Source organism: Gymnogyps californianus, chromosome 3 (assembly GCF_018139145.2).
Source record: "Gymnogyps californianus isolate 813 chromosome 3, ASM1813914v2, whole genome shotgun sequence".
NCBI classification, from domain to species: Eukaryota; Metazoa; Chordata; class Aves; order Accipitriformes; family Cathartidae; genus Gymnogyps; species Gymnogyps californianus.
In genome coordinates this window covers 87,203,116-87,215,990 of record NC_059473.1, presented here as the reverse complement: position 1 = coordinate 87,215,990, position 12,875 = coordinate 87,203,116, and the positions used below count along the sequence as shown (strand labels likewise).

General features: G+C 38.5%; 1 protein-coding gene across 2 annotated transcripts in view; it reads right to left on the bottom strand.

Annotated features, from left to right (window-relative positions):
• RNGTT (RNA guanylyltransferase and 5'-phosphatase) overlaps positions 1 to 12,875 on the bottom strand; it is a 200,779-nt gene that overhangs the window by 129,465 nt on the left and 58,439 nt on the right. For both annotated transcript variants that reach the window (XM_050893968.1, XM_050893969.1), the window contains exon 10: positions 7,957 to 8,028. In XM_050893968.1, the coding sequence (XP_050749925.1) occupies positions 7,957 to 8,028 (72 nt within the window). The remainder of the gene's footprint in view (positions 1 to 7,956; positions 8,029 to 12,875) is intronic.

Below are 12,875 nucleotides of genomic sequence, written 5' to 3'. Positions count from 1 at the left end.
AAGAGAGGGATGCAAAAATGCATAAAAATGCTCCTTTTCAGTTGCATATGCACTTTACTCAAGCACAAGGAGCAACAGGGAAGAAAGCACAAATTATCTGTTTGGAAGTTTACAGAATAGGTAAGGAGATTTGCAAATTTTGCTGTGCAGACATACAAGTCAGGTTTTCAATGATGAATAAAAGATGATCAACAGGGAAGGTGAATAAGGCAAGAAAGACTTTGAAAAAGACAACTAGCTAAGATGCATTTCTGTTCATCCATCTCCACAGACCCAAAAACTTCTGCAGCATCACTCCCTTACTGTGCTGATTCTCCATCTTACAAGCTCTCCTAGCCCACCATTTGTCGCCCTCCCTATTCTGTAATAGCACCCTATTTAAATAGCCTAAAGAATACTAAAACACATTACCTGGCCAAGCTGCCCCTGCTCTCAATAAATTGCATTATAAAAATGAGAGGAAGAGGAGAAAGCAGTATTAATGCATCTCTCCCAGTGTGACACCAGAAAGCAAAGCGAGACACAATTGAGTAGATGCTCTGTATTTCATTTATCTGACACCTCTGAGCCATGATAGAATGAAGTGATATATACAGATTTTGAGAACACAACACAGTGAGAACACTATTACAAACATTTGGGCACTTGTTAGGTATGTCTCCACAAGAAATAATAGAAAGGGTGCAAGAGTAAACACGTGCATGGAATCCTCATTTTCCAGAGTACTATTAGTAACGAAAGCATTTTAAATCTCTATTTTGAGGTGGTACTGTTTGAGAAATAACCTCAGAATTAAAAGTAAGAGCGGGAGGGTGACTGGCAGCCAGGTGCATGTGTAAACAGAAAAGATGCAATTAAACACTTGCATCTCTGAATTGTGCCCTCCAAATTTTCACAGTACATTTTTAAGATAAGGTTAATAGGCTAATAAATGAGAGACAGCATGTACTGTGAGCTTTACATCACTTTAAAATGCAGTTTGTAATGGAAAAGTCAGACATGGTAATATTTTACAGGGATTTAAAACAAAAATTTTTCATGCATGAATTCAATGAGCACATTGGCTGTGGGCAGGATTTATGACCAGCATATCTGTTTACCATGACAAATTTTATCTCATAGCTACAGCATTGTTATGCACAATGACAACCAAAGAAATCTTGATCTTGACTTAATCTAATGCATAGAGTATTAGGAAATTTAATTAAAATTCTATCTCCTTTCTAAACATTAAAATCATTATTCTTTTTCAAGCATTCAGTCTATTCTTACCATTGCAATCTGGTCTCATGAAAACTTGGCTAGAGTTTAAGAATTTAAAGGCCAGGGTTAGAAAGGAAAAGGAAAGCACTATTCATTTTCAGCGTCTTTGCTAAGAATGTATTAATTAGATCCTACATTATGCCAGTGTAACTTTTTATTACTTCGGAAAAAAATAGTTGCTTAAGTTTAGCGTCTATACATCTACACATAGCTACTGAATATGATCTAAGAAAAAGCCTCTCAAAACAAGGTTTCTCAGGAAGAGCTGTCTCAAAGATGACTGGAGAATGAAGACGTTCTTTTGTGGATTGTTTCTGAGGAATAGGGATTTGGATTTACTTGTATTTGTTTCTCGGACTGTTAATTATTCTATTGTCAGCTTCCTCTGTTACTCTAGAATTACCCACCAAATTTGAACTTTTTATTCACTATTCATGTGAAAGAGGCAGTGCTATACAGCTACAGTTACTATAATAATGAACTCTACACACAGACACAAATCAGGAAGCTGAAAAGTAACAGGCATTGCAGGGGTTTAGATCTGTACTCATTAAGACTAAACACTGTAAGGAATGTTGGGTGCCATTAGCCTTTTATGTTCAGAGGAATATGAAAAATCCAGATTTCATGTGTGCGGAGCACACACATAACCAGTGACATAAATGTGGACCAAAAAAACTCAATTAGCATATTAAAAGCTAAACAAATACATGCATTTTTAAGAAATATTTTGTTATTTTTCAATGAGAAAAAGACTCTTCTTAGAAAAAAAATCCATTTAGGTTGTAAGAAAAGATAAACTGTGTTACAACTGACTTCTACTTCTAGAAACATTTCACATGCCAAATGTGATGACATGATAATGACATCTTTCCCATATTGGTGCCATCTTCTCCATAGACAAGCAGAAGTGGCATACTAGTTTTCATGCTTCTTGGACCTTCTTTTACCCTCCACAACAGAATTCTGCTGTATGTCATGACATACTACTATTTTTTATTCCACCTTATTCCCTCTCTTCTTTTCAATGTAAGGAGCCTGCATGTCCTCTGCCTTAAGCCCCTAAAGGCACGTTAATAGCAGAATACCTGATATTTCACAAAACAGCACTTTCTGAAGTTCAGAGAGGTGAGCCCCAAGTCTGTGAACTCGAAGACACTCTGGGTACATCTACACTGGTGAACCCACACAGCAAAGGCCTCATCTTTGCCCCTGAAGCCACATGCTGTCTGACCATATTCATACTCTCACTCTCCAAAAGACGATGATGACATCTCAGAACACCTGACAAGAATGGTCCCTGAGCAATGTTAAACTTTATACTATTCTTGAGAACTGCTCAAGAGCACTCTAGCCAGCCAGGGCCAAAACTGTGTCAGGGACCATTTTAACTACTTAAAAAGGATAAACTTTCAGTAGCAGGATCCTGCTCTTTGCACAGTTTCATTTATTAGTATACATGTATGCAGCCTCTCAGAATGGGCTTTGACAGATGATTTTATATACTTTCAGTTGCTCTTTACAGAAAGAACCAAGTGAAGCAGGAAAGAAAAAGCAGGGATTGCTCTAGGTTTCCTCAAGAATTGAGGCGAAAGGCAGGCTTATTTCACAAGCATATAGCTTCCTTCCTATGAATTTAATTTTAGCATGTGAGATGAAAGCAGTGAGACAGCAATGTCATATTTTGAGTTGCTATTAAGAATAATAATCATGATTCAGACTGAAGAAAATGACAATTAAAAAAAAATAATCTTTTTTTAATCTCCTGAAGAATCATTTGTTTTTCCTGACATAGGCATCTCTTGTAACATAATGGGATGCGTTACCACAAGCTTATAGAAACTAGATGTCACAGAAACAGTGATTAAAAGAAATGTAGTCAAAGGGTTCCATCAGCATCCCTGAAGACTGACTTTTGCAGCAGCTGTAGGTGATAAGCATCAGAAGTCAGTACAAAATTTATCATGGAAAGACAGCCAAGACAGATTATTTTCATGTTTTCCCTAAGAACTCCAGTATGGGTCTCTCCCAATCACTGAAACTCAATTTTTGTCTTTCCTTCTTCCTAAGACTTTTCCTGTGTAGACATCTAAGCCAAATACACACTACGTATTTCAGTCAGTCTATTCTCTTAGTTTCCTTTGGTTCTTTCTAGAAGGCTGCTGTAGTTTATTCCTGATACACCACAGCAAAATTGAAAAGCTAAGTAATAATAAGCCTCACTGATAACAATGTGGATTAAAATTTGTAAAAGGTAGGTCTTTGCTTGCTCACTTTCTCTCATTTTTCTCCCTTACTAGTCTTTCATTTGTTGCTATAGCCTCTTCTCACTGTTAAGTTTCTGTCACCATTCCCCCCTGATGAACACATCATCCTTGTTTAAGGTGACTTCCTTACCTCCTCTGGGTCATGCTCAGGTGAAATCCTGCCTAAATCTGTGATGTACTGAGACACTCAGCTCCATGATTCCATGATGTTATCCCAAAATCATAGTATTGTACATAAAATGAACTTTTACTCCCAGCTGATCCGTTATTAGCAGACCACTGCTTCTCTTAAATCTCAAATTGACATTGGTTTCTTAAACACTTTTCAAATGCCAGAGCTGCAAGGGACAGATTGAACACAACTATTTATAGTTTGGGATCTTTGGTTTTTCGGCTGAAACTTTAAGCACACAGCTTGAAGAATAAACATATCCTTACACAATTTCTGCTCATAAAAGGCAACAGTGGTCATGGTATTCAGTTAACTTAGACACAGAGAAGCCAGGCTAAGCATTCTGGGCTTCATTTAGGTATCAGTCTTCAGTTCTACATGTCCCCTTGTTAAAAGCCAGAGAAATACAGCATAGAACAGAGATAAGGTTGCCCTGTCCCAATTGCTAGACTTCCAAACATGAATTTTAACACTATTTAGCCCCCTAAAACCAAGAGCATGAAGAACTAAAATAAATACAACACTGGAGTACACCGCAGTTCTGAAACATGACAATACTGCTGGCCAAATATACTGAGAATAGTTCAAAGTGACATTACAGTAAATGACATTTGGAAATTTTTAATTATATGACATTATTTTGCTGTGACCTAAAATTTAATTCCATGATTTTTCTGTATATATGTTAACAGCTTTCACTGTACTATTTACAGTTATTCTGAGGGGTGCAAGTTGACATATATCTTACTATAAATACAGGATGCATTCTGAAAAACTACATATTACCTTATTTTAGTACTAATTTCTGTATTTTTGTATTAGTGTTGGTCATCCTAAAAACACAAATTCTCAGCAGTATTAATAGTCCACATAAGTCTTTGGGACTTAATGTGGAATTCGTGAATGCAATACTTCAGAAGGAATATTCTGACAAAGCCAGAAAACTTTGTAACGCTTAGCTAGCAAAACACGTTGAGCATCTGGGAATAAGGTCTGCTGAAAATATCTCTAGTTCACTAGACCTGACTAAAACATGCAGTTTGCCTGAGCAAAGGTGTTAATCAATGGAGTTTGTATTCACGTTTCCCCAGTTGCAATGTCATATCTCTAACAGCAGAGTCCGCTGAGTCACTGTGGAGGATGAGATGGGGGACATGCTGGAAATCTTGTAACTCACATGACGGACAGTGAGTACAGTAACTCCACCATTGACCTTCAGAAGACACAACTACTTTCAAGATCAAAAGGAGCAATGTCGAATTCCAGAGTACTTCATATAGCTGTCTGTCAAGTTGTTTGGGGGATTTTTTTGGAATGGGAGGTTGTTTGTTTCGGAAGTGTGGGGGAATGTTTTGTTTTTAAACAGGACTGATGCTTTGTGTAATTATTTAATTTGAAGCTCTGCTAGGAAAATTTACACAAATCTAACCAGCACAACTTAAAAAGGAACTTATCCTTTCCTGCCAATTACATTTTTTTAATACATTTACCTCTCTTGGTGATAAAATTCTGTTGATCATTTCTTGCCAAGCCAAACATCCTTGGGTGCTCATTTTTGTAATTAAGCTTCTAAAATTAACCTAAAAACCACTGTGCTTTTTAATCTTTGTAGTAGGACCATTGCTAATGACTTCTTGCAGCTGAAGCCCTGCTTGTACACACACTGATAACATTATCTTAATTTGTCCTTGACATTAAAATAGTATTACATAGTAACTAACTCCTCTCTCTCATTCCCAGTGCATTTAAAAAACAAACAAACAAAAAACCAAACAAGCTTTAAAGCATTTACAGCCCTGCTCAAAAGCAGACTTCTCCCAAACCTTAACAATCCTCTGGAAACCCTCTGATCATTTTTCCTGTTTGCCAAGTGGAATTCTTCATGTTAAGTCTGGACACTTCGCTACAAATGAGGGTTTCCTCCCCTTCCATCCCAAAAATATTTCACCAAAATAATTATGACTTTTGAAAAGTGTTATTTTGCTAGGACAGTATATGCATATCCCAGACAGAGGGAAGGAGACTGTACACTTCTTACCTTATACTTATTTTTCAAAGGGAGAGCAACAGCAGTGAATGGCAGGTTAGATACAAAGTGAGAGCAGAGACAAGGAAAGACATGAAGGTAAATAAACATGGAATCACAGGTGGAGGAATAGGTAAGAAAATGTAAAGGAAAAATGAGAACCCAGGAGTGGTTATAGAAGATTGTATTTTTCAGAAGCCTACAGGGAATTTTTGCTTACTGAAAAGTCCTAATCATAGGAGGGATCCAGGAAACACCTGCTTTTCAGAAAAGGTTAAAGAAAAGATCATCAAGATGTAGAATTAAAATGAGTTAACAAAAAGCTTCTACTCCTAATCTAACATGTATTCCCCACAAACTATTACTTTTAAAAGCAGCTGTCCTAAGTCACAGTATGACTACACTTCCAAGAATACCAAAGTCATTTTTGGTGACTAGTACCATGTCTATATTTGCAATTCCTACTTACACTGAGTAGCCTACTGGAGCTGAGTAGTATCTTACTCAAGTCTGGAAGAGTCAACGGTAGTTTAGGAAGTCTGAAATGCACTGTGGTTTACTAATACTGTTTGTCCTGTTAGGAGCACTGAAACAGTAATTCTGTTTTTCCAGAAGCATTAACAGATACTAGAGTGTTTTTCCATGGGCTATTTAGTCACAGGTGTAGCGACTAAATTTAACACATTGTTGTGGTTTAACTACAGTAAGGTAGCTAAGCCTCACGCAGCTGCTCACTTGCTCCCCTTAGAATGGGATGGGGGAGAGAATTGGAAGAGGAAAAGTGAGAAAAGTCGTGGGTTGAGATAAAGACAGTTTAATAGGTAAAGCAAAAGCTGCGCAAGCAAGCAAAGCACAATAAGGACTTCATTCACTGCTTCCCATCGACAGGCAGGTGTTTAGCCATTTCCAGGAAAGCAGGGCTCTATCACGCGTAACGGTTACTTGGGAAGACAAACGCCATAATTCCAAACGCGCCCCCCATTCCTTCCTTCTTCCCCAGCTTTATATGGTGAGCATGATGTCATACGGTCTGGGATATCCCTTTGGTCAGCTGGGGTCAGCTGTCCTCCCTGTGTCCCCTCCCAACTTCTTGTGCAGCCCCAGCCTACTCGCTGGTGGGGTGGTGTGAGAAACAGAAAAGGGCTTGAGGCTGTGTAAGCACTGCTCAGCAACAGCTAAAACATCCCTGTGTTATCAGCACTGTTCTGGTCACAAATCCAAAACACAGTACCATATGAGCTACTAAGAAAAAAATTAATTCTATCCCAACCAAACCAGTACACACTTTCTGTTTTCACAAAATTATTTTAAATATTGTTTTAAAAATATATATATGGTTAAATTGATCCTTCCTGTAGGACTTTTTCTCTTCCTTAGACATAACAGAGAAATCGCTAGAAAATTTATTTCATAATAAGGGCTAACAAGTACAACACGTTGTCAAGGTTAGTTCTTCAAATAAGCTTCAGTAGGAGACTCTGCCATAAGACCCCTGACTAACTTCAAATTCCACATATAACATGACTTTTGGCGGACAAATAGAAAAAAAAAAACAAACTATAAAAGATAACATATAAGAACCCTTTGGTGACATTCAAACCTTTACGATATTTGAGAGCTGCTTTAAAGAAAAAAAGTTTCTCATTTTCTGTACTGTTTAACAGCTCTTTCTTGTGACCACAAAGACTTCATTCCTAGCTGTCAACAAAGGCTTGTCCTTTTCCACAACTTCCACAATATATCTCTTTATTACATATTTGCCCTACAGCCAGTGTAAACAGGAGAGCCTGCTGTTGAGGACTCAACAGAGGACCAGCTGCCTGGTTTCAAAGAGAAATTTGAGAAAGAGGTGATGGAGCAGCCTAACAAGGAGCATTGTGATGCTCTGGTAACAAATACACCACTTACAGGCTAACTTCTCCATCCCCCCCCTCAATTTTACTGCCTAAAGAGTTCAAACATGCTCTAGAAATGGGAAATTTTCCAACAGTGTTTAGCAGACTACTTCAAACCACCATCTTTTCTTGAGCTGGTGGAAATAAATCAATGTCTACTATAAGGCTGCTTTCAATCCTAATTCTGATGCATTGCTTGTTATCGAGCTACAAAATACCCAAATACTTCTGGTGTTTAAATTTACTCTGAAGCTCTTACTTATACAAATAAGATTAAAACAGAAATGAGAATCAATAACTAATGATAAAAGCAATAAAACTGAAAGTACTTACATTAAACTTAATAATGTCATATATCAAGTACCGAGGGACAACCTGTCCATTAACCTTGTCGATGATCATTTCCTTAAAAGAAAAGAGATGACATTTACATTTATTTCATGAATATAGAAGAATGTCAACACATTTATACTTAGTGCACGTACCTGTAAGTGTGATGCAATCAAACACTGGCCACATCTTTATTATCAAAAAGATTTTACAATAGGTCAAGAGTATAAAAATATTATTATGGTCTTAAATGTCTCTCATGAAGCACTCAATAGGAAGCCAGGAAGCTGTACTAAGGCTCAACATTCTGATCTGCAACATTTATACACTAGTTTCCCCACAGCTTTCAAAATCACTACCTTTCTTGAGTGAATAATGAGTTTTTAGAAACCTCAGTAAGAACTGTGATCCTAAGTCAACCAAGCACTTTTGGAAATCTCGCCTACAATAAGAAGTACAACAGCAAGGAAGTAAAGAAAAAGCATTAATATCCATTTTCTATGCTCAGGTTGGATCTTTTCATGTTAACAGTGTCCTAGGCAGCAATGACAATTGCAATTGGGTTGAATGTTGCATTGTAACTAAACAGTAGGGTTCCTTCAAATGGAAATATAACAGATACTATCTGTATCACATGAAATTAGTTAACATTCAATATATACTGGTAAACCATCTTGAAAATATGTCAGCTAGAAGAAAGACTACTAATGATCAACATCCAAACACAAAAGTGTTTCCTGAACTTAACAGTACATACAAAAATATATACATCTTACATGCTGGTGCTTACATCTGTAACTCAGGCTTCCTATGATATGAAATAGACATAGTTTATTAGTTTGATAAACTAATAAAAATATTTAGTTTCATATAAATCAGTCATGATTGAAAATGGTAACAATCAACCAATTGGTAGATCTTTTTCAGAGACAACTTTGAAATATTCACTTCTCTAAATGCAATCAGTCTTTTCCCTGCTCCCCTCCCCCCGCCCAATTCTTGGCTAATAAGTTAGTTGTATCAGCTAAGGATTTTTTGCTGCCAATATCAAGTTAAAATTCCAAATTCACACATAAAGATAAAACAATTGGAAAAGGTGAAAATATTTACTATAACATGATGGAAACAAAATTGTGAGCTCAAGAATTATTCCAAAAGAGAACTTTACATCAACTCAAATTTATTTTTAGTTTGTTTCTTGCTAGGTCAGTAGCATTTTTATGTTTTACAACCTTTTAACTTCTCTTAGAATCCATAACTTCTACAGAGTAAACCCAAACAAGAGTCTCAATGTAAGACTGATTTTCAGTCTGTACACATAGCAAGCTTCTTGAATTATACCTAGTATTTAATCGCATTTGGCTTTGAAAAATAAGCAAGTAGTTGTAAAAACATAGATTTGTTTTAAAGCAAACACAAAGCTTGAAGCATTTAAAACTAAACTAGAAGACATGAAACTGTTGTTCTCAAAAACCACTGGGAACTATAAGTCTCCTACTTAATGTTTTGGAATCTCATCTTCTGTGAACACAACACCGAGATGGAGATTGGGCTTTCACAGCCAAATGCAGCATTCACAGGTGTTGTGAATGGCGACCTGAAGTTACCTTACATATCCTTCCCCATCATTAACAAAAAAAAAAAAAAATTAATTCAATGAGTGAAAAATACTCCTTTGTAGCATTACAGTATCTTAACTCTAAAAATCTTTTAGTCACAGGTACTGTCAAATAACATTTGCAAAAGGTCTACACAGAAGTGAGGTAATAAAATGCCATTCTTACTTTCCAATATTTAGGTAAGACACCGGTGAGCTACCAAAGGAACAGCAGATGCAACGCTGCAATGCCTTCTTTGACAATAAATTTTATAACTAACTGCAAGAACAAATGGAGTAGGTACACCCTAAGAGAGAAAGAGGCATGATGTTCAAACTTGAAAGAGTGTGTAAAGATATAATGCAGGGGGGGGGGAGGAAAAAAAAAAAAAAGGAAAAAACCCCACCCAGAATTCCTGATAGTGATCAGGTTAAATGAGTAACAAAGTAAAACTGAAACAAAAGAATGCTACCATATTTCTTTAAAGTTTCAATCACATTAGCAGGTGAAACATTTTAAAAATACATTTAATTGAACATATATTTAAGGTTTAAGGACTCATTTGCTCAGCATGCATATTTCAGAGCCTTAGCTTTGATGCAAAGCTAGCATTTGTATGCAAAACCCTGAAAACATTTTAATGCCTGGTATTACAAGATTTTATGCCTATGTCATGGTTTAACCCCAGCCAGCAACTAAGCACCGCGCAGCCGCTCCCTCACTCCTCCCCCCCTCCAGTGGGATGGGGAGGAGGATCGGGAAAAAAGATAATACTCATGGGTTGAGATAAGAATGGCCTAATCAATAAAGTAAAATATAATACTAACAATAATAATAATGAAATATAATAATAATAATAATTGTAACTAAAAGGAATATAACCAGAAAAAAGAAGAAATAAAACTCAAGGAAAACTAACAGTGATGCACAATGCAGTTGCTTACCATCCGCTGACCAATGCCCCAGCAGTGACTCGCCCCTCCCAGCCAACTGCCCCCAGTTTATATACTGGGCATGATGTTCTGTGGTATGGAATATCCCTTTGGCTTGTTTGGGTCAGCTGTCCTGGCTATGCTCCCTCCCAGCTTCTTGCACACCTGCTTGCTGGCAGAGCATGGGAAACTGAAAAGTCCTTGGCTTAAGATAAGCGCTACTTAGCAACAGCTAAAACATCAGAGTGTTATCAACATCATTCTCACACTAAATCCAAAACCCAGCACTGTACCAGCTACTAAAAAGAAAGTTAACTCTGTCCCAGCCGAAACCAGGACAATATCCACCCCTTCTTCTATACCATTTATATCGTGCCCAGATCCCACACTTTCCGATACATTTCCAATTAATCACCACCACTTTTCCTGTCTTTTAATATATACACACAGGTATCATTCCTGCAGTCTATGGGCCATCTCTATCAAATGTCTGTTGAGTCCATTCAGTCTATGACTTTGGGCTCCATCTGTCATAACAGCCTGTCTAGGCAGGAGGGATGGCGCAAAGTCCACTCAGTCAGCAGAACAGGATCGGGCTTTGGTGTGGCGTGGCGGGCAGGTGACATTGGGCGCAGCAGGAGGATGGTGTGTAGCGTTGGATTGTTGCATGCTGAAGTCAGTCCTGGTTCCAACAACACTACTGTGCTTTGCTCAGTTTTATCAAAGTTCATTCTTCACTAATCTAAGTGATTCTTACTGTAATACCATTGACATAGCATATAACAATTACAGTAATAATGATATACTGTGGCAGGATTATGTAGCAATCAACATCATACAATTTAATCTATTGGCTATTCTCACCTAAAAATCAAGTCCCCTTGAGGCACACATCAGACTTCCCCATCTTGCCGCATCACCACCAAGGGCACCCAGGTCCTTGAGCAAAAGCAGTCCCATGAATGGGTTTGCCTTTGCCTGAGGCAGCAGTAATGTAGACTGTTCTCCCTAACATATTTTTTATGTGCACTACAGGAACTTTATCCCCTTCTACAGTACATAAAAGTTCTGATTGGGCAGGGCCATCTCGATTGACAGATCCTCTAGTGTTGACAAACCAGGTGGCCTTTGATAAATGTGTATCCCAATGTTTGAAGGTCCCACCACCCATTGCTCTCAATGTAGTCTTTAACAATCGATTGTATCGCTCAATTTTCCCAGAGGCTGGTGCATGACAGGGAATGTGATATACCCACTCAATGCCATGTTTTTTGGCCCAGGTGTCTATGAGGTTGTTTTGGAAATGAGTCCCATTGTCTGACTCAATTCTTTCTGGGGTACCGTGTCGCCATAAGACTTGCTTTTCAAGGCCCAGGATAGTGTTCCGGGCAGTGGCATGGGGCACAGGGTATGCTTGCAGCCATCCAGTGGTTGCTTCCACCATTGTAAGCACGTGATGCTTGCCTTGGCAGGTTTGTGGGAGTGTGATATAGTCAATCTGCCAGGCCTCCCCGTATTTCTATTTCAGCCATCGTCCTCCACACCACAGAGGCTTTATCTGCTTGGCTTGCTTAATTGCAGTGCATGTTTCACATTCATGGATGACCTATGCAATAGTGTCCATGGTCAGGTCCACCCCTCGATCACGAGCCCATTTATATGTTGCTTCTCTTCCCTGATGGCCTGAGGTGTCATGGGCCCACCAAGCCATAAATAATTCACCCTTATGTTGCCAATCCAGATCTACTTGAGCCACTTCAATCTTAGCAGCCTTATCTACCTGTTGGTTGTTCTGATGTTCCTCAGTGGCCTGACTCTTAGGTACATGAGCATCTACATGATGTACTTTCACAAGCAGGTTCTCTAGCCAGGCAGCAATATCTTGCCACAATGGGGCAGCCCAGATGGGTTTACCTCTGCACTGCCAGTTACTCTGTTTCCATTGCTGCATTTGCCACCATCCATGAGTCAGTATAAAGTATTGGCCATTTTTCTCGTTCAGCAATGTCTAAAGCCAGCCAGATGGCTCTCACCTCTGCAAAGTGACTCCATTCACCTTCTCCTTCAGCAGTTTCTGCAACTTGTCGTATAGGACTCCATACAGCCGCCTTCCACCTCCGATGCTTTCCTACAATGTGACAGGACCCATCAGTAAACAGGGCATATTGCCTCTCATTTTCTGGCAGTTTATTATACAGTGGGGCCTCTTCAGCACGCGTCACCTCTTCCTCTGGCGATATTCCAAAATCTTTGCCTTCTGGCCAGTTCGTGATTACTTCTAGAATTCTTGGGCAACTGGAATTTCCTATTTGACTTCGTTGTGTGATCAGTGCAACCCACTTACTCCATGTAGCATCAGTTGCATGATGTGTAGAAGGGACCTTCCCTTCGA